General features: G+C 57.3%; 3 protein-coding genes across 12 annotated transcripts in view; 1 reads left to right on the top strand and 2 right to left on the bottom strand.

Moving 5' to 3' along the window:
- The window catches only part of PPIL6 (peptidylprolyl isomerase like 6), a 30916-nt gene extending 21282 nt beyond the window's left edge, over positions 1–9634 (bottom strand). Inside the window, exons 1-4 of one of the 4 annotated variants that reach the window (XM_041726354.1) lie at positions 9364–9634; positions 5236–5331; positions 3071–3136; positions 2039–2227 (exon numbers count right to left, since the gene is read on the bottom strand). In XM_041726354.1, the coding sequence (XP_041582288.1) occupies positions 2039–2227; positions 3071–3136; positions 5236–5331; positions 9364–9498 (486 nt within the window). In that variant the 5' untranslated portion in view covers positions 9499–9634. The remainder of the gene's footprint in view (positions 1–2038; positions 2228–3070; positions 3137–5235; positions 5332–9363) is intronic. The other 3 variants (XM_041726344.1, XM_041726327.1, XM_041726335.1) reach the window with 3 other exon arrangements.
- Positions 9635–9787: 153 nt separating this feature from the next.
- On the top strand, positions 9788–12525 carry SMPD2 (sphingomyelin phosphodiesterase 2). Of its 3 annotated transcripts, XM_041726313.1 has the most exons (10): positions 9788–9965; positions 10069–10165; positions 10251–10327; positions 10465–10558; positions 10660–10749; positions 10962–11044; positions 11192–11324; positions 11413–11517; positions 11868–12021; positions 12120–12525. In XM_041726313.1, exons 1-10 carry the CDS (start codon positions 9916–9918, stop codon positions 12506–12508), a joined length of 1272 nt encoding a protein of 423 aa, XP_041582247.1. In that variant the 5' UTR covers positions 9788–9915; the 3' UTR covers positions 12509–12525. The 3 variants fall into 3 exon arrangements, with proteins under 3 accessions (XP_041582247.1, XP_041582241.1, XP_041582233.1); XM_041726307.1 differs by having other exon boundaries at positions 10069–10327; positions 10514–10558; XM_041726299.1 differs by having other exon boundaries at positions 10069–10558.
- A 151-nt stretch (positions 12526–12676) lies between these two features.
- On the bottom strand, positions 12677–23515 carry MICAL1 (microtubule associated monooxygenase, calponin and LIM domain containing 1). 5 transcript variants are annotated; one of them, XM_041726251.1, is made up of 25 exons: positions 23377–23515; positions 20387–20680; positions 20091–20298; positions 19709–19813; positions 19276–19380; positions 18999–19154; positions 18269–18369; positions 17859–18116; positions 17479–17594; positions 17189–17315; positions 16968–17049; positions 16721–16859; positions 16314–16516; positions 16117–16205; positions 15966–16007; positions 15692–15775; positions 15408–15564; positions 15051–15127; positions 14558–14834; positions 14355–14467; positions 14119–14232; positions 13907–14000; positions 13643–13742; positions 13475–13548; positions 12677–12943 (listed from the first exon to the last, which is right to left on the bottom strand). In XM_041726251.1, exons 2-25 carry the CDS (start codon positions 20642–20644, stop codon positions 12816–12818), a joined length of 3207 nt encoding a protein of 1068 aa, XP_041582185.1. In that variant the 5' UTR covers positions 20645–20680; positions 23377–23515; the 3' UTR covers positions 12677–12815. The 5 variants fall into 5 exon arrangements, with proteins under 5 accessions (XP_041582185.1, XP_041582194.1, XP_041582202.1 ...); XM_041726260.1 differs by having other exon boundaries at positions 20387–20677; positions 23377–23510; XM_041726268.1 differs by lacking the exon at positions 23377–23515 and adding an exon at positions 21617–21670.
- Between the last annotated feature and the right edge of the window lie 3919 nt (positions 23516–27434).

Here is a 27434-nt window from a genome sequence, read left to right as displayed (position 1 = left end):
CCTCTACACAAAAAAATGTAAGGATTTTCTCTGGAATCCGGGTCCTCCCTCTCCACTGCCATTAATTCAGGCTGTCATCATCTCTAGCCCACATTATTCTGGCAGTGTTCCAAGTGGTCCCCCTGCCACCAAGCTCTTCCCACTCCACCCTGTTTTTGCACAGCCCTAAAACTTCTTCCAAAAAAGCAAAGATTATGTCGTACTCTTTATGAAAATGTTCTGTTGGCTCAGCTTCCTTCTAGAAAAAAATCTAACTCCTTAGTTCAGAATGGACTTAAGGTCAGCCTTTCTTTAGTGGATCTGTTTGGGGTTTTTCCCCTTTCTTAACATCTGGAGATGTTTCTAATATGGGGAACTCCCTACTTGACCCACCACTCTCTAAAGACACTAAGGGGGGGCCGGATTCTCCCTCTCGCCGATCTGAGAGCCAGGGTGTGTGGGCATATGACTTGGGCGGATTAGTGAGGTGCTCCCACCGGGGGCCTTGGATCTCCAGGGAGTGATGCAGACACCAGTTGAGAAGTTAATTCTCTAAGCCTGGGCCAGCAGGCACCCACGGCAGCATCCTAACTGCACATTCCTGGGACCTGACCCTGGCCACCATTTCAGGCTGCCAGGCCTCCCTTGGTTCCCACTTGCTTTCCAAAAGCTGGTTCCCCAACTTTACAGTCAATTGTGAGGTTACCAGTATCCTTTCAATGCGTACCTTTTCTCAAGGTAATCAGGGTAGCATGGTATTGTTGGGACTGTAACTCTCATTTTCCCAGCCTCATTTCCTATTAATTCTGGCCCCCTTGCTGTGTCCCCTGCCATTCCCTGAATACACGATGTACTTCTTAGGCTCTTGTCCTTTTGGAAATTAACTACTGTGAACATTACATTCCTCCGCATACCCTCAGAGTTTCTAGTATTTTCCAACTGCATGGTTGATTCAACCAGACATTCATTGAGCTCGTACTACGTTTCAGATTGTGTTCAAGGCAGTAACAGTTAAATGAAGATAAGGAAGCAAGGTCTTTGCCTTTTTACAGCTCAAATCCTAGCACTGGGGATGCCTGGGTGGCTCAGCAGTTGAACATCTGCCTTGGGCTCCTGCTGTGATCCCGGAGTTCCGGGATCCCTGCAGGGAGCCTCCTACTCTGCCTGTGTCTCTGCCTCTCTGTCTCATGAATAAATAAAATCTTTAAAAAAAAAAAATCCTAGCGCTGGGTCTTTCTGTGGGCACGGGCCACTATAAGCATGAAATAATTTGCAGCATGTGGTTCTTGTTGGCATAACAAAGTTTCTGAGCAAAATTACAAAGTACTTTCACCTCTATTGCCATTCCCCCCCTGTTGTCTGGTCTCTCACTCTCCTGGACCTCCGGCTTCATGACTGTCCACTGGAAATCACCCCAGGGCCTTAGCTGGTCTGGTCCTGCTCTTGCCACCTAAGTGCCTGCTTTACAATGTCACCTTTCTTCTCAGTTCAACTTTCCACTCTCTTAGTGCAGCACCTCCCACTTAAGGCATTAGAAAGTACGAATTAAAATTTTTTCATACTAAGCATGAATGGATAGTAGTCAACCTTCCCTGAAGCAGGAGGAGGTGTCTTTATGTCTTAAAATAATTTTTTTTAATTTATTTATTTATGATAGTTGAGAGAGAGAGAGAGAGACAGAGACACAGGCAAAGGGAGAAGCAGACTCCGTGCACCGGGAGCCCAATGTGGGACTCGATCCCGGGTCTCCAGGATCGCGCCCTTGGCCAAAGGCAGGCGCCAAACCACTGCACCACCCAGGGATCCCCTAATGCATATCTCTAAGGGGAGTAGAAAGGTTTGAGCAGAGATGCTTTCCTCCTGTGTAGTGTGCCTGCCGTGAGGTATCCTTGCTTTTACACACTGTTCAGCCAAAACCTGCAATATTATATGTAATCTTTAACTTAAAAACTAGTCTTCCACTGTTTATATTCCTTTGTTAGGATATCAGTAATTAATGCTGAATCAATATAAATGATCAAAGATTCCACTATTGTCATTAACAGTTAGTGAAACTTGCCTTGGTATCTCTTAAGTATTTAGCAGAATAATCCACAGTAAGCGCCTCATAAAGTTCAGGGGGCTTAACGTCAACTATATCCCACATCTTGTGAGCCCATTTCTGAAGATCAGCTGCGTCACCCAGGAGCTGATCGTTAACAAAACACATCACATAGGAAGAATATTCCCAAATTTCATTCTTGAGCTCCTATAGAGGAAAAGGATAAAAAAAAAAAAAAGCTGTATTGTTGGGAGGGGATAAAACCGACCTTGCCAAACCCACAAGCCACAGCTTGGGATAGACTCTAACCAAGTCTTTAAAAAAAGACAAAACAAAACAGACTTTTTGCCATCTTTTAGAATTTTGCTTTCAAACAGATTCAAGAACATTTTAAAGAATCTGACATCACTGAAAGCAGAATGACCTAAAAGTAGTATTAAAAATAGTACAGTCATTGAAAATAGTGATCTGGTAATAAAAATCTATGTGCATAGCATCTGTGTGAACCTGAAAACAAAATGCAGTCTCTGGCTTCATTTCTGAAGTACGTTTTACTGTGTGTATGCTTGGAAAGGCTAGGGGTTCTGAGTAATACACGGTTTTCAGTGCCAAGGATGGAAAGAATGCTTTTTTGAGGGGGTAGGGTCAGGGAAAGGAAATACCTCCTGGGGGCCGGCGGGCCTTCTGATGGACCCCAGGTGTAGGAAGGGCAAAAACTCACCTTTGTCCACATCTTTCGGTCCTAAGCCCCTGAAGATGAAGTGCATGAGTGTGTTTCTCCAAATACTAACAGTCAACCTCCTAAATCCCAGTGTATGGCCATGAGTAATGCCCCTCGGAAGAGATCTGGTTTATTATGGTCTGGTGCCAGTCCTGGCAAAAGCATGAATAATCTGGGACAGCAGTTCTCAAATTTTAGGAGGCAAGCAGAATTATAGATTCCTGAGCCCCACCCGAGTTTCTGATTCCAGAATGGGCTTGAGAATTTGCGTGTCTAACAACATTTGAGGGCATGCTGATGGGGAAATGGTGGTTTGGGGAGTAGCTTGCCTTATTTGCTGCACACCCAGCTCTTCTTCCAGATTTCATTTCCCATTTCGACGCCCATATCAAAACCTGGCTCGAGGAAAACAATAAACTTGTTCATGCTGAACTGTATAAATCACTGATAGAGCCTGTAGGTCAAGAGTCCCTAAACTGTTTACATTTATCAGTGTTATCACATTTTATAGAATGGAAAACTTTAAAAAGGGATATTTATTTAGCCCAGGTATCGTTAATGTGGATAATTATGTCACCTCATGGGAAATCTATGTCACCTCGTGGGAGTACAGTAGAAGGTAGACTTTACTTGGAGGCTGACACTGTAGATCCCTCATCTTTGTGTGTCCTCTGGGTATGAGGGGGCCTGCTCACATACCTCAACCAAAACCCAGTGGTTTCTGGGGCTTTCTAGCACTGAGTCATAAGATGCTGCCTTTTTTGGAGAGAGGCTTTTCCAAAGGCCCAGAAGCCACCACTCAGGGGTGGCATTACATTCTGCTGAAGCATAAGGCCAGCCCGGACCTAACATTAGATGTGCTAAGAAGCAAGACATGTGACACAAAGCATAATGCTTTCATTAAGGACAAAAACTGGCCTGAAACAAGGATAAGGTGACAAGTGTCCAAGAAATGAAGGTGGGAAAAGGAAGAAAGGGAGGATAGGGAATAAAGAATGGGTGGAAAGAAACAGCTGTGGTTACCTAAGCCTCGTTCAGGTCTTACGAGAAAAGTGAAAGGAAGAGAACACGAACCATCCCAAGGTCAGTAACCCAGGCTGAAATGGCGGGAAACTGCAGAATGGAATCCACACTAATCTTTAATACAGTGGGAATCTTTAGGAGGAATTGGGTACAGACCACAAAGCATGAGGTCATGGCTCTCCTGGTAGGCAGTGTAAGAAGTTTGGTGACCAAAAATTAAGGAAGATGTATTTTATGTTAAGGTATCCAAGTGTCCTGACCAGCTGCCCCAGTTTGTCTAGGACTGTCCCAGGTTTAGCACTGAAATTCCTGCTCACAGGAAACTCCTCAGAACCAGGCAAAGCAGGACCACTGGTCACCCTCGTTGTTGTAAGGACTGGAGTTAATATATGCATAATTACCATAATCTATACATATATACACCATCTAGCATATGATGAACACGTATGTAGGTGTTTGCTACCATTCTGTCTGAATGCCAGTGAAAGTGTATCATGGCCATGAGAATGGTATGAGACTTAACAAATGTATCCTGGACTCAGTCTTGCAGCATTCGTGTGACTACAGTGCAGTGGTGTCATCCAGCAACACTGTGTGATAACCACAGGATCACAGGATGTCCTCGTGCAGCCACTGCTCTGGTCAGGGGACATGGGATTTCATCAGTCACGGGGACATGCGGTGGGGCAGGGAAACCAGGACGGGGACTTTACTGTTCTGGGCCAGGGATGGCAAGCAGGAAGTGTACCCATTCCAGCCTCACCCCAACATGAGGTATTGCTGGGCCAGGATGCCACCTTAGAACTCTTAGTATCACAGCACCTAAGCAGCACCTAGAACCCTAGATCGGGGCTGGCGCCCGAGAGGAAACCTATCTGTTGTCCCTAAGGCAAGCTCTGCTAGCCCTGGGGCCTGGGGTTTTCCAAGAGTGGTGTTAGTGGGGAGAAGGCAGACAGGAAGCTTTAATTAGGACAAGGCTGCCCTGTGGGAACTTGGTGCCTGTCATCAGAGCTCCCTAGGCCACAGGTCCCTCCCACCCCCACAGACCCCACCACCACCCCACACACAAGCCCCCCACTGTGTCTGTGCTATACACCACCCAACCCTTCCAGGCTAAGGACCCTGAGTGTCAAGGGGTCACAGGAAGTATGAGTAAGCAGTGTGCGGGGAGAGCGGGCTAGCCATCAGCAAGGGAAATAGCAGCACTGAGAATTTAAAACTTACCTCTAATCAAGTCTTCCAAATGTAAATGTTTTTCTTAAAATCAGCCTGGTAAAGTGATTGAAATGATTTAGGAAAAGTGGATAATTTAGAGAAACCAAATCTAGTTGCTCTAAAATCACTGCTCCAAAAAAAAATAAAAATAAAAAAAAATAAAATAAAATCACTGCTCCAGTTTTTCCAAAACAATGCATAGATAAATAATTGAGACAAAACTTTACTCATTTCCCATACCCCGAATAGCCTTTACCCTTTTTTTCTCCTGTAGATATTGATCCCATGCAAATTCTTGAAGAGGAACTATTATAGGATCTTCAAATTTGGATGGATAATTACTCTTCAGACTCTAGATTTCAAGACAGAATAATTATTTTAGAGTACATTCTCCTTTAAAGTAGAAATCATTTCCCCCAGTTTTTATGGGGACTTCAGGAGGGTTTTATACAGTGCATACCCAGGCCACACAATTTGGCTTAATGCCCCCTGCTTGCTCCCAGAAACCCCAGTGTTTACCTCACACTGGGGACCAAGACTATATCCTAGTTTTCCCATACTCCCACTGGCTTCAACATCTGGCACACAATGGACCATCCAACATAGCACAGGAATGAGCAAATGAACAAATAAATGAGTTTATGCCAAAGTCTTGTGATTTGCCGTGTTTTTTAAGGACCAGTTTTTCCCTAAATTAAACTTACTAAGCCTCAGTGGACCTACAGATACTTTTTTTTTTTAATGAAAAGAAGATGTTACTTTATTTTTTTAACCGCAGTGTTTTATTAGTTTCAGGTGTACAATATAGTGATTCAACAATTCCATATATCACCTGGTACACATCAGGACAAATGCCCTCCTTAATCCCCATCCCGTTTAACCCATCCCCCCACCCACCTCCTTCTACAGATACTTTTAACTAAAATAAATGTTAATTTAATTCATTGATATGTGGAGAATGCCCAAAAGACACCCTTTGAGAAAAAGTGAAGTAAATGCTAAATATGTTTAGGTTTAGATATTGAGCGTGTTTTCGTTTAACATATATTATTTTGTCTATATGAATCAGAGAAAATTCTTACTGGTTAATAATCCCTGTCAAAAAAAGGGTGGGCGGCAGCCCCTGTGGCGCAGCGGTTTAGTGCCACCTGAAGCCCGGGGTGTGATCCTGGAGACCCAGGATCGAGTCCCACGTTGGGCTCCCTGCATGGAGCCTGCTTCTCCCTCTGCCTGTGTCTTTGTCTCTCTCTATCTCTCTCATGAATAAATAAATAAAATCTTTAAAAAAAAAATTTTTTTGTTTCCTGATATGTTGCATTTTGTCTCCTGGTCAAGCAAGAGAAGGCAGATGAGGCACTAGCAGTGAGGCCTCACCTTTCTGAGTGGGGCTAAGGAGCACATCTGTCCAACAGGGAAGAATGACAGCTGGCTGCTGTGCCCCACACTTTCTCCACTAGCGACAGTGCCTAGAGGACCGGCTGTGGTCTAAGAGAGGACACTGGCCTGGCATGCTTCATCAGGGGTGGATATTCCAAGGGGGAGAAAGCCAAAGCCAGGGCCTGAGCGTATCCTGCTCTTGAGACCAGGGGGAGCCGAGGTGGGCAATGGCAGTTGGGTTACTTCCTTAGACTCCTGCCCAACTAACAGATGATCATGTTCCTTTGTCCCAGTTCCAGGGTCTGTGCTCAGTTTGAGGCAATGGTGTTTCTAACCGGAGGGCTATCTGGAATAACTAATAAGCCCAACGATTTTCAAATTAAGCATACTTCATCATATTTTCTGCATAATTTAGTGTCTAGAATGGACTACATCCAAATTAGAATCTGTGTAATACGTCTTACAAATCTAAATCTCTGACAGTAAATTAGGTGTTCAGGATTGCTCACTCAAACGGTCATGTTGAGAAATGACTCAAAGATCATTTATTCTGGTAGAACTAACTCAGTTTACACTGATAGGGTTTCATATTCAAATAAGGCCACAGTAGGCAAAAGCTTAAGAAAGGGAAAATTAACATATATCAAAGACATAGTTTTCTTGACTTAGTATCCTCTACCACAGGGGCCGGCAAACTGACCCAGCTGACCAAATCTGCCTGTTTTTGTAAGACTTGAAAGCTAAGAAGAATTTTTAGATTTTAAGCAGTTGAAAAAAAATCATACTTCGTGTCATGTGAAATTATATGCAACTCAAATATCAGTATCCGTAATTGGAAAACCACCATCATTTACAAACGGTCTGTGGCTGCTTTTGTTCAAGGACACAGCCTAAAAAAAAAAAAAAAAAAAAAAAAAGGACACAGCCTAGTGGTCTAAGAGCCTAGGGCCCTGAAGGCCTAATAATTTAATATCGAGGCGGCTTTCCAGAAAAAAAATTGCCAACACCTTCTCTACAGTGTAGAGCAGGCACAGAAAACATGCCCTCAGGAAAGGAGCCAAAGAAAAACAAGGGGAAAAAATTCCTCAAATTCATGAACTACCTGGGATTCCTGGGGGGCTCAGCAGTTTAGCACCTGCCTTCAGCCCAGAGCGTGGTTCTGGAGTCCCGGGATTGAGTCCCGCATCGGGCTCCCTGCGTGGAGCTTACTTCTCCCTCTGCCTGTGTCTCTACCCCTCTCTCTCTCTGGGTCTCTCAGGAATAAAATCTTAAAAAAAAAAAAAAAAAATCATGAACTACAACTTGAGCCATAAACTGTAGATCCCATCAGTCCAGCTAACAGCCCACGATGTCTACCTATTTTGATGATCCATGTATCGTTTTCACAGACATGTGTCCTGTTCTCTTCCTGATGTAAACACCTATTTCACAAATCAGTTACATGAAACTGGATAAAGGGAACCTCGCTGACAATGGAGCGGGGAAGCCAGAAGGGGGAGCGCTCAGCCTTACCACCACCGCTTGGCAACTGTAGTCCCAGTAGGTCAGGAGGAGACAAACCTTGCATTCCCAGGAGCAGTAAGTATTTTACTCCTCCAGCCCGAAGGAAGAGAGAATGTTGCCTTGCTCAGCAACAAGCGCAGCCAGTAAGATCATGACTCACTGAGAAACCATCACTACCCTGAACTCTCTCTCTCTATCCAGGGGCTTTCCTCCCAAGCAGCCCCTCCCAGCTTCTTCCTTTTTTCTATAATGTTCGTGCCCTTTGATCTCCCAGATTGCCTTTGGTTTGCCATCGTTGCTACGTCCCAAATTGCAATTTGGGTGCTATTATCAAATAAACCCATTTTGCTGGTAAAATAATTGGCTGTTTTAAGGTCGACAGTTACTGTTGCTTGATTTGATATAATTACAAACTCAATTGTATTGATATCATGGATTATATCAAAACAATTTGATATAAACTTAAACTCTGTGGGCTTAGAGCAGGCAAGAAAGCAGGAATTGCTTAAGATTTCTTGTTTGAGAACATTTGGTGTCCGGTATCCAGCTGGATACTTTGGGAGATTCAAACACGGACAGGGCATGGTCCTGCAGACTGGTGGGGTTCGGCATCACCTTAACAGTAGCATTCCCGGAGCAAACCCCAAAGATGTGCCCAGTTCTGCATTTCTCCTGCATTTGGATAGTATGTGCAGCGCACCATACTATCTGGCTACATTCTTCCAGCTGCTTCAAGTGTTTTGTTTTTTCCCTTTTTATATCGTTCTGTGTGCTTACAAAGAAATACCTGGATTCTCCAAAGCACTTGAGGGTCATTTGTTGAGAAATTCCCTTAAGCACCTGATTCGACTGGAATGCAGTAAATGCTAGAGAAAATGTAAAGGTGAGGGGAAAAAAAAAATCCCAAAAGAACTTCCCAAATGAAGTTGCCGGAAAAACCACTTGGGGAGGGAGTTCGTGGCAAAACAGAAACCCGTAGTCACGCGTTATCACTTCTTCCTAAACATTTTTCCCCGAATTTTTAAAAACCCATAACGCCAAGTAAAAATTACTGTGGAGATGAAGTATGTGGGTACCTAGAGGGGAGGGCTGCCCTCCGTCGCCCAGCAAGATTCCTGAACCTTCCCTCGCGCCGACCTCCCTTTAAAGATTTTATTTATTCGTTTTTTTTAAAAACTTTTTTTAAAATTTATTTATGATAGTCACAGAGAGAGAGAGAGAGCGCAGAGACACAGGCACAGGGAGGAGCAGGCTCCACGCAGGGAGCCCGACGCGGGACTCGATTCCGGGACCCCGGGGTCACGCCCTGGGCGGGAGGCGGCGCTCAACCGCGGCGCCACCCGGGCTGCCTCGACCGCCCTTTAAAGGTGGCCCCGCTCGGAGCCGGGCACGGAGCGGGCACCAAGCGGCCGGGACGCCCCCCCCCCGCCCCCCGGAACGCCGGTCCCCGTCGCCAGGGGGCGCGAGGCCGGGCCGCCCGCACGAGGGCAGCTCCCGCGGTTACCTCAGCGGCGCTCTTCGCCCTCTGGAAGCTGGAGCTCGTGAAGAGCCCCACCACCTTCACCCGCAGCGGCGGCTCGGGCGGCGGCGGCGAGCGGCACGGGGCCGACCTCGGCCGGCACGGCGGCGGGCTGGCCATGGCCGCGCGGGGCCCGCTCGGGGCACAAACGCTGCGCGTCGCCAGGGCAACCGCGCGGCCCCGCCCCCGCCGCCCGCGGGAGGAAGGACGTCGGGAGGGGGCGGGGCGGGCGGCCAGGCCCGGGCTTCGCTCCACTTCGCGCCTGTTGCCGGATCCCGGGAGCCGGGGGCCTGAGGGGGCCCGAGGGGGCGCGCGGGCGCCGGTGGCCGGGGACAGCGCCTCCGCGGACGGGGACGGGGACCGCGCGCGGCCCTCGCCTCCCGGGAGCGCCCGCTGCCGCCGCCGCCGCCGCCCTCTCCGCGCGGGCGGGCGGCTGCCGGGGGAGCGCGGGGCCGGGCCGCCGCCTTCCGGGGAGCGCGGGGCGGGCCCGACCACCTGTGCGCGCCGGCCGGCCCGCGGCCCCGGAGCCCGCCCGCCATGAAGCCCAACTTCTCCCTGCGCCTCAGGATCTTCAACCTCAACTGCTGGTGAGGGCGCCCGCGGGGTGGGCCCGGGGCCGCGGCTTCGGGGGCGCCCCCCGCCGCCGCGGAGCCGCTGCAGCCGCCGCCTCCCCGCCCTCCTCGTCCCCAGGGGCATCCCCTACCTCAGCAAGCACCGCGGCGACCGCATGAAGCGCCTGGGAGACCTTCTGAACATGGAGAGCTTCGACCTGGCCCTGCTGGAGGAGGTGGGCGGGGGCCCGGGGCGCGGGGGGCCCGCGGGGGGGAGCCCGCCGGGACGGCCGCAGGCAGGCGTCCGCCACCTCCCCGCAGGTGTGGAGCGAGCAGGACTTCCAGCGCCTGAGGCAGAAGCTGCTGCCCGCCTACCCCGCCGCGCACTACTTCCGGAGGTGAGGAGCCCCCCGGCCCGGAGCGCGCTCCCGGCAGCCTGTGCGCCCCCGGGGCGGCTGGGGGGGGCGGGGGGGCGGGGGAGAGGCGGCCGTTCGCTTCCGGCCTTGCTGGCTGTGCGTCGGGACTCGGTTCGCAGCGGCGTCATTGGCAGCGGTCTGTGCGTGTTCTCCAAACATCCGATCCAGGAATTCACGCAGCACGTCTACACCCTCAATGGGTACCCCTACATGGTGAGCCTTAGCCCGGGTGCCCCGCCTCGGGCTGCGGGGCCGGGGCGGGGGCGGGGCGGGGGCGGGGCCGCAGTACCCGCGCGCGTCCTCTCCCGCCCCAGATCCACCACGGAGACTGGTTCTGCGGGAAGGCCGTGGGGCTGCTGGTGCTGCACCTGAGCGGACTGGTGCTCAACGCCTACGTGACCCACGTGAGTGAGGCCGGCGCGCCTGGGCCCGGCGGCGGGTCCTGGGACGGGGCGGGGACGGGGCCGGGAGTCCGGGTGTGGGGGCGGCCGACCTCAGGTCGCGAGGCCAGATCCGCCCTGGTTATAACCAAGTATCACGCCGAGCGACGGGCACAGCGCGGTGGAGAGCGTCGGGGAGCGTCGTCTCCCCTGCTGACCTCCCCTGTCTCGCTCAGCTCCACGCCGAGTACAATCGCCAGAAGGACGTCTACCTAACACACCGCGTGGCCCAAGCTTGGGAACTGGCCCAGTTCATCCAGTGTGTGAGCCTGGGCCTGACAGGGGAAGTGGGATGGGGCCCGGGCTTGAGGGGGCTTGAGGGGGCTTGAGGGGCGGCCGGGCGCCACTTGCGGGGGGGCGGAGCCGTCAGGGAAGAAGCCCCGCCTCACCCACGCGGTTTCCCCAGCCACACATCCAAGAAGGCCGACGTGGTTCTGCTGTGTGGGGACCTCAACCTGCACCCGAAGGACCTGGGCTGCCGCCTGCTGAAGGAGTGGACGGGCCTGCATGATGCCTACCACGAGACCCGGGACTTCAAGGTGAGGAGGACCCGCCCCCTGGTTGTTCCCAGTCTGCATCCGCAGCTTCTCTCCCGGGCCGTCCTAGCATGAGGCACCTCTTCACCAGGGCTCTGAAGAAGGCTGCACGATGGTACCTGAGAACTGCTACGTCAGCCAGCGGGAGCTGGAGCCATTTCCCTTTGGCATCCGCATTGACTATGTGCTGTATAAGGTCAGGCCTGTCCCCTCCGGGTGTCGTTACCCCCTGTGTGTCTTTCTTTTTTAAGATTTTATTTATTTATTCATGATAGAGGGAGAGGGAGGGGCAAAGACACAGGCAGAGGGAGAAGCAGGCTCCATGCGGGGAGCCCGATGTGGGACTCGATCCTGGGACTCCAGGCTCACACCCTGGGCCAAAGGCAGGCACTGAACCGCTGAGCCACCCAGGGATCCCCTGTGTGTGTCTTTACCCAGCTTGTGCCGACCTTCTGTCCAGCAGGCCCGGTCTCAGATCATCACCGACGGCTAGGCAACGGGGAGAGGCCCTCAAAGAGGTTTCTCTCTGGCTCTTACTTTTCCTAGGCGGTTTCTGGGTTCTACATCTCCTGTAAGACTCTTAGGACCACTACAGGCCACGATCCTCACAGTGGCACCCCCCTCTCTGATCACGAAGCCCTGATGGCTACTCTGTGTGTGAGACACAGCCCCCCGCAGCACACCCCCGACCCTACTCAGGGTAGGTCACCCCCACCCGTTCCCTGGGCCCCGCCCCACAAAGCAGCCCCTCCATCCTGACCCTCTGTCTCCTGCCCCACTGCCCTGCCTTTGTTCTAGGACCAGCAGAAAGGTCGAGGTTGATCAGCGTATTAAAGGAGGCCTGGACAGAGCTGGACCTGGGTGTGGCTCAAGCTCGGTGGTGGGCCACCTTCGCTGGCTACGTGATTGGCCTTGGGCTGCTTTTGCTGGCACTGCTGTGTGCCTTGGCAGCTGGAGGAGGGGTCAGGGAAGTTGCCATACTCCTCTGGACCCCCAGCGTGGGAGTGCTGCTGGGGGCGGGTGCAGTCTACCTCTTCCACATGCAGGAGGCCAAGGGCTTATCGAGGGCTCGCGCTGAGCTCCAGCACGTGCTGGGAAGGGCAAGGGAGGCTCAGGATCTGGGCCTGGAGTCTCAGCCAGCCCTGCTCCTGGGGCAGCAGGAGAGGGACGGAGGTGAGGAACAATAAAGCTTGACACTTTCGTGGCTCTGCCTTTTCCTTGTAGTGGCAGTGACTGGGGCCAGGGGTCGTCATGACTGTCATCAGACTGTCCTAATACAGATCGTCGGGCTCCCACACATCTGCCCTCCCTGCCTACCCTACCGCCCACATGCACAACCTAGCCCAAGCCCTGTCTGTGGCAGAAATACTTTTATTGTAAACAGTGAGGCCCCCTCCCAGGCAGCCCGGACGAGCAGGGTGGCACAGTCCTGGGGTGAGGTAGTCCTCCAGGTAGAGGCCGGCAGCCCCCTCCCCTTAGCCCTGGGGCCCTGGCTCAGGCCAGCTCACTGAGCCTGAGTTCCTCCTGGAAGCGGATAAGTGTATCGCGCTGGTTCACCACATCCAGCAGCTTCTTCAGGAGCTGCTCCTCAGCCTGCCGATCAGCAGGGGTCTTTAGGGCTCCTGAAGATGATGGACGACAAAAGCTTAAAGGATGGGGAACCCGGCTGGGAGGCAGGAAGGATGCAGCCTAGTCCCAGCCTATGTGGCTTTGTTTCCTCATACCCAAAATTGGGCCTGCCCACGCCAGTGGTTGGTTAGCACTGTTGAGCAGCAGCACCGTTTTTATTTTATTTTGGATGCGTTGATCTATACATCATATATATAACACATACATATGATACATAGGTAATCTCTACACCCAGCGTGGGGCTCGAACTCACAACCTCGAGATCAAGTCTCCTGCTCTTCCCTGGAGCAGGCAGGTGCCCCGCAGCAGCACTGTTTGTAAAGTAAGCAATCTTAACCCAGCCCAGCTGTGCAGGCCTGACGGACATCAGGGCAGAGCAGGGGCCTGGAGCCTGTTCTCTGGCTCCCTCCTAGAACTCCTCGTAGGCACTCACAGTAGAGGACCGTGTTGCTGGGTCAGTATCTTAAGTACTGAGGCTGTGTAGACACCAGCCCCAGATGCCCACCTCCCTACATCCCACCTACCTTCCTGGTTCAGGTAGCCTCGGAGCTCTTGGTCCAGATGCCACTGTTTCTCCTCCAGGTTCAGCTCTTGCACCCTGTGGGGGGGCAGGGGTTGAAGAGGCACAGCCGCTCAGGGTGCCGGCTGGGGTCTTGCTCATGTGCCAACGGTCACCACGCCCTGCCCCTTACGTGATCATGAGCTCAGCCTCCTCTGCCAGCAGGCTGTTTTTCTTCTGAACAAGCTGTAACAGCTGTTCCATCCACAGGGTCTTTTGCTGTTCTGGGGATCCTGGTGGGAAGGAAGAACGGGAGGGCGGTCAGAAGGCCTCCGACCAGGAGCGTGAGGGGTGGCGCCTGCTGGGAGCAGAGTCTGGTGGTTTGAGGGACTGCAGGGGCTGAACACGGCGCTCGGAGGCGGAGGGATGTCCTAGCTCGTCCCTGCTGTCTACTCACCGCCCTGGCTCCTCAAGGCCAGCTCCACCTTCATGCCCTCAGCCTCCAGGTCCCCTAGAGCCGTCTCAATCTCATGTAGTCGCCGCTGGACAGCCTGAGGGGCACGAGACAGGAGGCCCAGGAGTCTCTGGGTCGCTCAGGTACAGCTCTGGAGAAGCTGACCCCCCCCCCCCCCCCCACCCCCCGCAGAACCGCGGACCTGTAGACCTCACCTGGGCCTTGCAGAACCGCTTCATCTCCTCCTCCCTAGCCCGGCGCAGCAGAGTCCGTTGCCATGTTGGGTACTTGCTCATGGTGCCTGAGTTCTTGGCCAAGGTCAGCAGGGCCTACGGCAGGGGCAGGCCAGTCAGGGGTGGGGCTTCCCTCCCTCCCCTGCCGTTGGATAGGGGCTGGAGAAGAGGATGGGTGCTGGCCTCCGCGGGGCAGGAGGCCAGGTTCTTCCTCTCACCTGCTCCATGTCTGAGCCCAAAGCCGTGGTTTCCCCTGCCGCCTCCTCCTCCTCCTCCTCCTCCTCCTCGCTGGAGGAGACACTCTGTTCCTGCTCTTCCTCCGTGGCCAGAACTGAACAGAGGGGTAGACGTGGCCTGGGCCCCGTGCCTCCCTTTCCGTCCCCCAGCACCCCTCCCGGAGTCCCGGTACCACCCAGTGCACCTTGAGGGCTCTGGACTGGCATTCCCCACCCCACGAAGCTGCCCTCCAGGGCCTGGCGGGCCAAGGCAGCGCAGCCGCGGGGAGGCTTGGGTGGGGGCTCCAGCTCTGGCTCGGGAGTGAGCCGAAGGGAGGACAGCCGCTGGCGTTCCAGGCTGGAGAGGCGGATCAGCCGTCGGGTGGGCTGGCCGGGGCTCGGGGCGGCTCTGGTCCCCTCTGGGAGAGTGGCGGCCGGTGAGGGCCCCGAGGGCAGGCTCGCGTCCTCCGCCACGGGGAGGTCCTGGAAAAGCCAGCGGGCGGTCTGGTCAGTGACCTGCCGCTGTGGGGCAGGCAGCGCCGGAGACACCGGAGATCCGTCAATAAGTAAGAAAAACCTGCCTGCGTGGAGCTTTCCTTCTAGAGAACATTCAGTTATCATTCCAGGCAAGGCCCGCTGGGCGTGGAGGGACCCCTTCACTCTTTCCCGCACCCCAACACGCGGTCTCGTAGCTCTTACCTGACTCCCAGGGCCTTGGTCACCGCCATCCTCTTCGGGGCCCTCTTGGGGCAGGTGCTGGAGGCAGTAAAAGTGTCCTGGGAAGGGGTGACCAGGGGTGAAGACATGAGGCGTGCACAGCCCGATGCCCAGATACTCAGTTTCTCAGGGCAGGGGGGACAGGACTCGATCTACAGGTGAATTTCTGGTGGCCTCCTGCTTCCTTAGAACCCCACGTTCGGGGACTTGGATGGGATGGAGAAGACCTTGAACTCAGGGGAAGAAAGTGCCCTCTTCTTAGGTTTGTTGCCTCCTTGCACCCAGCACCCCAGCTTCCCTCCAGTTGCAAGCTCCTCACCCCCGGCCGGGCCCGCTTACCATCTCCTGGGTGCTGCCGGTAGCCACCTGGCCACAGCGTGGCCTCACAGGTGTGGCAGCGGAAGCAGCTCCGATGAAAGAAACGGCCGTCGGCACAGAGGCGCTCCAGGATGTACAGGTGCTCCCCACAAAGTGCGCACAGGTCCCCGGCGCCGGCCTGCACCGACCCCCAGACCACAGGGTCAGCGGGGGTCCAGGCCAGCTGCCAAGGTCTTCCTTATCATTGCAACACCCCTTCCTGCCCTCCCCAGGCCTCTGTCCACCGACGGGGCCGCCTCTCTCACCTCCTGGTGTTGGGATGGGGGTGTCGGGGGTACATCAGACTCTGGGACAGGTGGCTCCTCCGTACTTGGGGTCTTAGCTTCTCCCTAAGGAGGCAAGTGTTCAGGGGGGAAGCTAGAGTGGCAGGCTGAGCTGGAGAGTGGCTGCGTGCAGGGGATAGAAAGGTCTGGAAGAGAAGTGAGCCAGGAAGGGCACCTGGACAGGGAGGTTATGGGACGCGTGGTACCCAGGGAACAGAGTGGGGGGTGGGGCTCGGCAGCCCCCACGTGCATTTACCTCCAGGCGCGGCTTCTTGCCACCAGTATCCTCCCTGTTTTCCTGCAACACGTCCTACACTCAGCATGGCTCTGAGCCCCAGCCCCTCCATCACCCCAGGGACCCCCCTAGGAACGCCCCGGTCCGCTCCCGCCCTGCCCAGCCGCCGCACCTGGGCCCGGGGCCGCTGCAGGGTCCTCTGCAGCTTGCCAAGGAACAGCACAGCGCTGGAGGTCCCGGGAAAGCCCTGGCGGGCGGGGCCTGCGAGGAGAGGGGGTGCCAGGGTGGAGGGCGAGTCCGTGCAGCCCCCCAGTGGCTCCGGCCCAGCCCAGGATACCCAGCCCCCGAGGCCCGCGTCCCCCCACCTACCCTCCGGGCCCCCGGGGCCGTGGGCCATGTTCTTGAAGGTGCTGTGGAAGTGGCTGAGGTAGGCGATGAGACCCAGCGGGTCGCTCCCTGCTACCACCGCCTTTGCGGACAGCACGGGCGGGATGCCCAGCTCGTGCTCTGCCACCTTGAGCGCCCAAGCTGTCGCTTCCAGGGCCCCCACCCCTCGCAGCTCTGCTGGTTCCCTGAGGGACGCCGGGGACAGGAGTCATGTGACTCACGAGACTCGAGGGGGTGTGGGGCTTGGGCAGAAGGACCCCAGCATGTGGGGGCACTGGCCCCCATCCACAGTGCCCCCCCCCAAGGCCACAGTGCCTGAGGCCATGGGAGGGATGGGCAGGAAGGAGGCGCGGGGTGCCAGGGCCCCCTTGAGCCAGGGAGCAACTCACAGCAGGCCAGGCCGCAGCCGGTGCACCAGGGCGCACAAAGCCCGTCCGTCGGCCCAGGAGGAGGACAGGTCGGTGACATGGACACCCGGGTACCCCGCCGTCTGCTCCTGGCACCAACGCAGCAGCTCCTCCTGGGTGCCTGCGGGCCGAGAGAGGAGGCTGTGCTGTGCCCGACGGCCCTGGCTCCAAGGGAGCCCAGACCCCGGGCACGGGGCTCCGTGTGGGAGGGGGAGGGAGGTCTGCTCACCTGTAGCTGGCTTCCCTGCGTCCGGCTTGTCGCTGGGTCTCCTCCCAGGCTCCTTGGTCATCACGTCATACAAGTCTTGCACCTAGGGCGGCCCCTTTCAGGTCTCAAGGCTGCCTGATCCCCCACCCCAGCCCGGGGGCCTGCTGGCAGATGGGCTCACCCACGGGGCAGTGATGGGGCAGGCCCGGGCGGCACGTCTGGTGGGTGCCAGGGGGTCTGACCTGATGGGTAGTCACAGCCCGGAGGTTCAGGGTGGGGTAGCGGGTGGCCGGGTCCAGCTCATACTGGGCCACGTTGCGGTGCATGTTTTCTGGGGAGGTCTGTGAGAGGAGCTGGTACAGGCTCTCCCTGAGGGAGTAGGTGGGAGGCGCCCATCACTGCCCATCCCCCAAGAACGGGCAGGCCTTCCTTTTTCTCTCTTGCCCATGCCCCCATCTATTCACCCCGCACCCCCCCTTATCCTTGTCCTTTTTCTAGCCCTGCCCTCCTCACCCCCCAACTCAGGCCTCACCGCTCCGCCAACACTTCTAGGGGCCCAGCACCCTCTGCCCACCGCTTCACCATCCAGGCGGCATCAAAGGCGGCCAAGAAGCCCCGAGCCACTCCAGTGCCCAGGGGCCAGAAGGGCTGCAGGGTCAGAGAGAGGAAACAGCTCCGTGAAAGTCCAGCAGGAGTGCCCGAGCCCCCAAAATCCTAGCCGACAGGGCCCCACATCACACCTAGCAGCCCTTAGCTCCTCCCCACAACCAGCAAACCTTTTCATCCCCTCCTTCCCCGGAGGCAACCTTCCCCCCCCCAGCCATGGAACCCCTGTGCCTCTACAAGGAGATCCTGTTTCCAGCAGCCCCAGGAAGCCCAACCTCTCCCTTAGTCGGAGCCCTGACCCCTCACCTCCACCAGGCAGTCCCCCACCAGCCCCAGCAGCAGGCGGGCGCCATCCTTCTCCTGCACTCGAGCAGAACTCTCTGCCCGCATCATGCTCGTGAAGTCGAAAGCAGAGATGTCAGGCCGCCCGTGGGCGTCCCGGGCAAACTCCAGCTTCCCGAGCTTGCCGTTGGTGGCGAAGTCAGCAGCCGCCCGGACGAAGCACTGCAGAGCCTCGGGCACCACGTTGGCACTGCCCAGCAGCCGGTCGATCTCTGGCCAATCCTACAAGCCAAAGATCTGAACCCACGGGGTCAAAGGGCAAAGGCTGAAGAGGCCAGGCTCCCTCCTCACCAGGGGGGACACTGTGTCCAGGGCTGGCCTCTACCTCCCAGGGCCCACTGCCCAGCCCCTCCCTGCCTGGGCCCAGGCCCCACCTGACGCAGCACCCCCAGCCGCAGCAGGCACTGCTTCTTGGCTGTCATCACAAAGTAGTGGGTGTCATCCTTGTAGTACACAATGTTCTCCAGATCAATGCCTGGGGCGGGGGGACAACACAGGGGGGCATGTGTCTCCTCCTCACTATGTGTCACCTCTCCAAGCACCCAGCCATGCCTGACCTCTGAGAGCTGGGATCACAGCTTAGACTGCAGCAGGTGGCCCCTACCCAGCGGCCCAGGAGTTCTGGTGGCACGATGGGCCCACCTGTCCTGGGTCCAGGAGCAAAGAGAGAAACTTGGGTGGGCGGCAGCTGGGAGACCTTCACCGTCCTTGCAGATGAAAGCCTGGCTTTGCAGACTAGGGTGTGTACACCCGAGGGAGTCAGGATGGTACCAAGCCAAAGGACACAGGGGGCATCTTCTTGAAGCACCACCTTCACTTTGAATTTTTATCATTTTTATATTAAATCATATATCAAGAAGCACAAAGCAAAATCCCATGCATTCGTGAGAGATTTCCAAGACTTCTCACGCTGGGCGGCCAGGTGGGGCTGGGCCCACTGACGCCCCCAGGGCACAGGCTCTTTGCCGCCACGACTACAAAGATGGGAAAGTGTGGGATTCCTTGGACTGAGAACAGGTCTGGCAGGAGGAGGGAGGAACCAGTCCACAGTCGGGGGGGGGGGGGGGGTGTGGAGGGTGTGGATCCTGTGAGGGGGTGTCCGACCTGTGGCTTTGAGCAGGCTCTGGAAGAAGCTCTGGTTGTAGATCCTGGCCACGCCGCTGATCTCGGGCACCTGCGTCTCTTCCACCGTGCGCCTGTTCACAAAGTTGACCGTGATGCCAATGGCCAGCTTGCCACGCATTTCTCGCACGGTGAAGCCTAGAAGTGGGGGCGGGGGGGGGGCCGGGAGGTATTGGCAAGAGAGTGAAGGGTTCAGCAGCCTAGGAAGGTCCACGAGGGGCCCGCGAGGCTGGCTTCTTTGAAGGAAGGGCTCACTCACCTTCAGGGACGAATTTACCTCCGGCAGCAGAGATGAGCACGTCGAATTCATAGTTGGCCAGTGGGGCCGGGGGGTGGGGCTGGAGCCGGGCACGCCAGCCACTCCCTGGGGCAGAGGTGTGCGGCACAGGGGTGGGCAAGTCTGGAGGGGCCCCTCCATTCCCAGGACAAGCCAGTAAAGCAAACAAATGCGTAAAGCGCTCTGCCATTTAGTTTAGGGAGCAGTGACGCGCTGTCAACCTTCACCTTCACCACAGTGGTGGACGTAGGTGAGGAAGGCCCTGCTTCGCACGTGCTCACAAGGGGGCCCAGTGTGGTCTGTGCGGGGCCTCGCCACGGCAAGGGCGACCCACGGACGCCCAGTCTCCCCCTCTCCTCCCACAGGCCAAGACATCCTGGGCAGACGGGAGTCTCAGGAGCAGAGACGTACTCACCCTTTTTGGGAGGGGGCTGGAGGCCAGTGAAGGTGACCCCCCAGTGAATTTCCACCCCGAGCAGTAACACCACTTTCAACAAGAGCAGCTGAAGCTGCCGGATGCCTGGAAGGGAGAGGAGATTAGCGACCGGGGCCCCCGCGGGTCCCCCAGGTCCGCCAGGCCCCAGTGTGCTCCTGGTCAGAGCTGGAAAGCATCTTAGACATCACTCATTTCAACTGCCCGTCCCACAGATGAGGAACCTGAGTCCTGCGGGTCACCCGGCTAAAGTGAGTCCCGTCCACTCTGCCCCCTGGCTGTCCCAGCAGCCTCCCCCTCCCTGACCCCACTGGCCTGTGGGTAGGCGCAGCTCACGGCCCCTCTAGGCCCCCGAGGTGCTCACTGATGTGGTCCAGGGTGCCCGTGCAGAAGCGCCCATAGAACTTCTTGGCGCCGAGGGCCCTGAGGTCGTGGATGGTGAAGGGCCAGAGGTGCAGCACGTTGTGGCGAGAGAACTTGGTGCGCTTTTCCACCAGCACCACGCGGGCCCCCAGCAGTGCCAGCTCCACGGCGGCCCGCAGCCCGCACGGGCCAGCGCCCACCACCAGGCACTGCGAACACACAAGGCAGGTGGGCATGGCCACCGCGCCCCTCCTGCGACTCCTGCCACCCAGGCCCTGGCGCGGGCAGCGGGCGCACCTTGGTGCGGGCACAGGCCCGGCCCTGCTGGTAGACGGGCTGCTCGGCGCGCTTGTCCAGCTTGGCCCACAGCGACTTGGCGCTCCAGTAGTTGAGCTGGGCCTTGAGCTTGCGGTACTGGGGCAGCCCCCCGCCGGGCTCCAGCCCCAGGGCCCCGCAGAGCCCCTGGAAGCTGCTCAGCACATCCTGGCACAGCTGGGCCTGCAGGAAGCTCTCAAAGTGGGCATGTGCTGGGTTGGTGGAGGCGGAGGAGGCCATGGGGGCCGCGGGGGCTCGGGGCTAGCGCAGCAGCTGCTGGAGAGGAGGGAGGAGACGGGGAAGAGGCTGGAGGAGGGAGGGAGGGAGGGAGGGAGGAAGGAAGGAAGGAAGGAAGGAAGGAAGGAAGGAAGGAGGGAAGGAAGGAAGGAGGGAAGGAGGGAAGGAAGGAAGGAAGGAACGAAGGGGGGGCACAGGCGGCCGCTGTCCCAGGGGGCAGCCCCGCTCCTCGCCCCCAGCCCGCCCGCAAGGCCGGTCCCCCCCTTCCAAGGGCGATTTGCCAAATTTGGAAACGAAAGCTCCGCAGTGTTGGGCACAGCGGGCAGCGGGGCGACGGGCCTCGGAGCTCCGGTCCCTCCCCGGGCCCCGCGGCAGGTCCTCACCGAGGCTGCCAGGGGGCGCCCCCGGGGCGGGAGGTGGCCTCGAGGACCGCAGGGCGCGCGGGGCGTGGGTGCGCGGCAGCAGGAGCGCAGGAGACCGCCTCGGGGGCCACGGCCTCGCCCGCCCGGCGCCCCAGGCCGCGGCTGCAGCTATTTCTGACTCACTGCGGGGCGGACGCTTCCTCCGTGACTGGCGGGGCCCCGGCCCGCTCCCCCCCCCCGCCCCGGGCGCCCGGCGCGCGCTCCCAGGAATGTCCCCGGGACAAGGCCTCCCTTTGTCCCCGCTCGAGCCCCCACGCCGCTCGGGGGGCGTCGGGGGGCCCTTCTCACGCCAGGGCTGGGGAAGTCGGAGGGCGCGGGGGCCGGGGCGGCCCAGGCCGAGGCGGGAGGCGGAGGCTAGAGCCACCCGCCAGGGCCGCCGGGGAGGGCGCAGGTCTGTGCTGGGGCTCGCGGGACCGCAGCGGGGAAGACCTGAGCCCGGAGGGGCCGGGACACGGGACGTGCGCGGGGCAGCGCGCGGAGGATGGAGAGCGGGGCGGGCCGCGGGCCGGGGCGGCGGGGGGCGGGGGGCGGCGGGCGGGAGCGGGGGACTCACCGGCCTCTCGCGGGCGGGGGGGCCGCGTCCTGCCCGGCGGGCGGCGGGGACCGGGCGGGGCGGGGCGGGGCGGGGACCCGGAGGGCGGGGCGGGGCGGGGCGGGGACCCGGAGGGCGGGGCGGGGCGGGGCGGGGCGGGGCGGGCGGCGGAAGCGCGCGGGGGGCGCCGCGGGTCCCGGAGTTCCGCGGGGTGTGGGCTGCGGCGCGGGGCGCGGGGCCCGCGGGCTTTATCGGCGCCTAATTAGCATCTCGTGCCCGCGGGCCGCCCACGGCTGCAGGGTGGTGGCCGAGGGCGTGGCGCTGCCGACGCCTAGTTCCGCCTGGGGTCCCGGCGGGGCCCGGGAACCACGACTCCATCCCGGGGCGCGCGGCTCCATCCGGGGCCCGCGGCTCCATCCCGGGGGCCCACGACTCCATCCCGGGACACACGGCTCCATCCGGGAACCACGACTCCATCCCGGGGCGCGCGGCTCCATCCCGGGACACACGGCTCCATCCGGGGCCCGCGGCTCCATCCGGGACAACGGCTCCATCCCGGGGGCCCACGACTCCATCCGGACCACGGCTCCATCCGGGACACACGGCTCCATCCCGGGGGCCCGCGGACTCCATCCCGGGACACACGCCCATCCCGGGGCCCCGCCGGCGGTCCATCCCGGGGGCCCACGACTCCATCCCGGGACACACGGCTCCATCCCGGGGACGCCCATCGGGACACGGCTCCACCCGGGCCGGCTCCCGGGGGTCCGGGACACACGGCCCATCCGGGCCCGCGGCTCCATCCCGGGGCGGGCCACCCGGGACACACGGCTCCATCCCGGGGGCCCACGACTCCATCCCGGGACACACGGCTCCATCCCGGGACACACGGCTCCATCCCGGGGGCCCACGACTCCATCCCGGGGACACACGGCTCCATCCGGGGGCCCACGACTCCATCCCGGGACACACGGCTCCATCCCGGGGGCCCACGACTCCATCCCGGGACACACGGCTCCATCCCGGGGCCCACGACTCCATCCCGGGACACACGGCTCCATCCCGGGGCCCGCGGCTCCATCCCGGGGCGCGCGGCTCCTTCCCGGGACACCACGGCTCCATCCCGGGGCGCGCGGCTCCTTCCCGGGACACACGGCTCCATCCCGGGGCCCGCGGCTCCATCCCGGGGCACACGGCTCCATCCCGGGGCCACACGCTCCATCCCGGGGGCCCACGACTCCATCCCGGGGCCCACGGCTCCATCCCGGGACCCGCGGCTCCATCCCCGGGGGCCCACGGCTCCATCCCGGGGCCCACGGCTCCATCCCGGGACACACGGCTCCATCCCGGGACACACGGCTCCATCCCGGGGCCCGCGGCTCCATCCCGGGACACACGGCTCCATCCCGGGGCCCGCGGCTCCATCCCGGGGCCCGCGGCTCCATCCCGGGACCCACGACTCCATCCCGGGACCCACGACTCCATCCCGGGACCCGCGGCTCCATCCCGGGGCCCACGACTCCATCCCGGGGCCCGCGGCTCCATCCCGGGGCCCACGACTCCATCCCGGGGCCCGCGGCTCCATCCCGGGACCCGCGGCTCCATCCCGGGGCCCACGACTCCATCCCGGGGCCCACGACTCCATCCTGGGACCCACGACTCCATCCCGGGGCCCACGACTCCACCCGGGACCCACGACTCCACCCGGGGCCCACGACTGCACCCGGGGCCCGCGGCTCCTTCCCGGGCGCTGGCCCCTCCCGGCGGGCGATCCTACCCACCGTGGTGCGGTACCGGCGCCGCGGGCCGCTTCCCAGCTCCGGGCCGACCGGGCGCGGCGGGGCAAGAAGTTCGGCGCCGCCGGCCGTCCGTGGGTGCCCTCTTGGCCCCTCCTACCCGGAGAGCCCCGGCGCCCCGCGACCGAGCCAGGCTCGGGGTCCGCCTCCCCGGCCTCAAGGCCGCCCCCGGACCCGGGCCGCGGGCAACGGGCACGGATTAAAGTCCTGGGAACTGGGCAGCCCGCGGCTTCCCCGGCGGCAAGAGTGAGGGCCTCGGCGGGGGCGGGTCCCAGCGCCACGGAGGGAACTAGGAGGGGTGCGCGGGACAGCGAGCCCGCGGCAAGGCGCGCCGCAAAGCCTGCAGAGACCTTTGGCATCGACTTCCTCATACTGCCCCACAAGGAAGCACGGCTGAATGCGAAGGGGCCCAAGGTCATCCCGCTAATTAATGAAACCGATTCTCGTTGAGCAGCTACCAGGAGCACAGCCATAATTTCAAAGATCAAAACGGTCCCGTTTCACTGTTAGAGAAACTGAGGCACAGACTTGCACCATGTCTCACAGCCAGTGGCAGGGGAGCTGGGCTGGGGCCCGGTCTGTCTGCGCTGGGCCGCACCGTGGGGGTCACCCGGGACGAAGGCTGGCGTTATAAGAAACGTTTCTTGGGACAGGCCGCAGGCAAAAAAAAAAAAAAAAAGAAAAAGAAAAAGAAAAAAAAGAAACGTTTCTTGCGTAGAGGAAGTGACACAGTTACATGAGAAGCATTAACATAACAGGAATAGACGGGAGGGCCCCCCTCCTTGAGATCCTTCTTTCCTTTCTTCTCACTTTGCTTTTCTCTGAAAACCCTCAGGGACCCAGTGAGACTTGCACACTCACTGCTCCGGCTTGGAGCTGAGAGGGAGGCAGGGGAGGGGGAGGGGGAAATGCCTGGTCTCTGCAGGGAGAGGCAGGGAATTCAGCAGGGACACACTCAGGAAACTAGGGCAGCCTCCCAGCCGGGCCCTTCTTAGCTCTTGAGTGTGACTCGTCACTGGGCTTGAAATGACTGTGCTCCAAGTCAGACACACCCATATTTAAATACAGTGTAAAAAGCGTCCTAAAGTCCACCATCAACGGGTTACCAGGCTTTGAGAATCATCCCATTTCGCTTTCATTAGCAGGTGTAAACAGCTGGCTGCCCCAGCTAGTGTGTTTGCAAAGGCCCAACAGGATCTGGCCCTTGACTCCATGGCTTTGCTGTTGGCAGCCAAACGGGATTATGTGGCCCTTTGAGTGATAAAACGGTAAAATTTATCTTTAAAAAAGATCACAGAACAATAATGACTTCAGTGCTGAACATCTGCTGACTCGGGGTTTCACTCTCTGCCTATTAAAGATACGCACTGAAGCAGAAAGCAGTGGGGAATATACTGGTCTAGAATCCAGGTTTGGTTGGATTCTGGCTTCACTTCACTCACTCAGTGTGACCTTGAAAAAGTCACCAACCACCATGCTTGAGCCTTATCATTGCTAGATGAAGGCGGTTTAATACCTCAACCTCCTCATTTCCGTTCTAAAAATCCTATTAATGTTGGCGACCCCAAGAAATGTACAGACTGGAAGGGCCAGACCCCAAGCCATTGAGACAGGCTCCCTTTCTTCTAACCCACATTGTGTTCCGTGTCCCAGTGGTGCCCTCCCTTGCACTGCAGGTGACGTGTCCCAGCCACCCTGTAATATGGCCTTGCACCTGTAGGTCTGTGAGGTCAAGCACCACACCCACAGTCCCGGGCCAGGAGCTAGGCTGCACTGTGACCAGGCTGACACAGTTCCTGAGGTAACTATCATCAGGAGCTGAGTCTAGAGTGCTGTGAACAGATATGCCAGGGCAGCCTGATTGAGATTAGAGGGTTGGGGGCACCTGGGTGGCTCAGCTGGTTAAGCGTCTGCCTTTGGCTCAGGTTATGATCCCCAGGTCATGGAGCCCCACATTGGGCTCCCTGCTCAGCGGGGAGTCTGCTTCTCCCTGTCCCTCTGCTCCTCCCCCTGCTTGTACTCATTCTTTCTCTAATAAATAAAATTTTTTAAAAAGTGGGGGGGAGGGAATTAGAGGGTCAGGGAAGGCCTCCCTGAGGAAGACATTATACTGGTAGCCGACAGATGAGCAGACATTAGGCAGAGTAGGGGCAGAAAGCTTCCAAGCCTGAGAAGTCACCTGCCTCCAGCCCGAAGGCAGGATATTGCTGAGTGAATTTGGGGGAACAGCAAGGAAGCCAGCGTGCCTGAAAGTGAGAATGGGGAAGGGGCCCAAGCGGGCAGGGGAAGGGAAACGAGGGGAAGCTGTGTTGGATCATATTCTGAGTAGAGTACAGTGGGAAACTGCAGAAGGATTTTAAGCAGAGGCATGACCATATTTGCTTTAATAGCACTGTCCGTCCATTCTGCAAGAGCCTCTGCTTGCCACTAGAGGCACAGTGGGGAGCCCAAATGGAGCACATCTTCCCGCAGAAGAAGGGTGGGAGGAGGGGTAGGAAGGGTCAGACAGGCCTGGGCCAGGAAGGTCACGGTGGGGATGGGACAGGTAGTGGATTCAAGAGTTTGCAGAAACAGACACCAGGTGGGGATGGATGGGGCACGGCAGGGGGGGAGGGCCTATCAAGAAGGGCTTCTAGCTTTCTCAGCTGACAAGACTGGGTGAACCACACGTTTGGGTCCCTCCATCTTTTCTATTCTTCCCTGCAAACTTACTCCTCCTCTATATGCTGCTTTCTATTCCAGGACTGTCTCCAGAAGTGAAAACATGATTTCAGAGACTCCAAGATAACACGGGGGACTGAGATTAAAAATACACATAGGATCAGGATCAGTTTAAATACTTCCTTGCTTTTGGTAACGAGCGCTTTCGTAGTTCAAATACTAAGATTATAGGTGAACATTGTCCAGAGCCATTTAACCCTACTAGAATTCTGTGAGGGATATTTTTTTTTAATGTAGAGTTTTGTTTTTAATTCCAGTTTCACCTAAGGACACTTCAGTTTGACTTTTCATCCAACAAGGATAAAAGTACTATGAGCTAAAACCAAAAGCCAAACTGTTCTTTTTGGAAAATCTTCAAATACGTATTTTAAATGATCTACTGGATATTAAGATACTAATCTATGGATTCTGAAATTCAAAATAAATAGTAAGCCTATACTCTTAGACCAAGGAAGTTAGTTCCCTGACTTGACCCTTGCTCAAATTTTTCCCTCCTTCTGCATGTCATATTGGATATAGTACTTTTCAGATTCACGTTTTTAAAAAAAGAAAAAGGCTACAAAGTCTTGGTAATGTAACCTAAGCATGTTCAAATTCCTATATTTTGTGTTTAAAATATGATTTAATGAATTTTACTTTAAAAGTTCTCCTAGTGTGGTACATCTTAAGTGAGAATGATTTTATATATACAGTGTGTACATATATATTATATATATTACATTATATACAATAGATGAACTATATATTATATATACTACATATATTATGGCAAATATATATGCATATAACAGCCAACAAAAATGTAACTGTTGCTTAATTATGTGCAAAGACCTTGAAAGCTAGACAAACTATCATGGTGACATTCCTGCTTCTTGTAGAGGTCATTCCTTGACACCTCCTGTTTACAAAAGACAAGGGGGACTTTTTTCAAGGCCACTCCTCCATGCCTGCTGTTTACGAAAGACCAAGAGTTTTCTTGCAATTCTTAAGGATTTAGGCTTAGTTTAGTCTGAAAAGTGAGGATAAGAATTCACCTGCAAGCTTAACACAAGTAGCACAACTTAAACAAGGGGTCCCTGGGTGGCTCAGTCAGTTAAGTGTCTGACTCTTGGTTTCAGCGCAAGTCATGATCTCAGGGTTGTGAGATCGAGCCCCAAATCAGGCTCCAAGCTGGGCATGGAGCCTTCTTAAGATTATCTCTCTCCCGCTGCCCTGCCCACTTCCCATGCTCACACTCTCTCTCCCCATCTCTTAAAAAAAAAGTCTACCCTAAATGTAAAAAATCCTGAGTTTGAAAAAAGGGCTCACATTAATTCATGCTA

The sequence above is a fragment of the Vulpes lagopus genome, chromosome 1 (genome assembly GCF_018345385.1).
Source record: "Vulpes lagopus strain Blue_001 chromosome 1, ASM1834538v1, whole genome shotgun sequence".
Lineage (NCBI taxonomy): Eukaryota > Metazoa > Chordata > Mammalia > Carnivora > Canidae > Vulpes > Vulpes lagopus.
The sequence above is the reverse complement of the archived record's forward strand: the minus strand, read 5'-3'. Positions and strand labels throughout refer to the sequence as shown.

Excerpts from the sequence above, each read along its gene's own strand:
- SMPD2 (XM_041726299.1), top strand. The coding sequence starts at position 9,916 with ATGAAGCCCAACTTCTCCCTGCGCCTCAGGATCTTCAACCTCAACTGC. Across the intron at positions 10,559-10,659 it reads TCAATGGGTACCCCTACATG|ATCCACCACGGAGACTGGTT; the intron begins GTGAGCCTTAGC and ends CTCCCGCCCCAG. Across the intron at positions 11,518-11,867 it reads TTGACTATGTGCTGTATAAG|GCGGTTTCTGGGTTCTACAT; the intron begins GTCAGGCCTGTC and ends TACTTTTCCTAG.
- MICAL1 (XM_041726251.1), bottom strand. The coding sequence starts at position 20,644 with ATGGCCTCCTCCGCCTCCACCAACCCAGCACATGCCCACTTTGAGAGC. Across the intron at positions 16,008-16,116 it reads TGCAGCGGCCCCGGGCCCAG|GAAAACAGGGAGGATACTGG; the intron begins GTGCGGCGGCTG and ends GACGTGTTGCAG. Across the intron at positions 14,001-14,118 it reads AGCGGTTCTGCAAGGCCCAG|GCTGTCCAGCGGCGACTACA; the intron begins GTGAGGTCTACA and ends CGTGCCCCTCAG.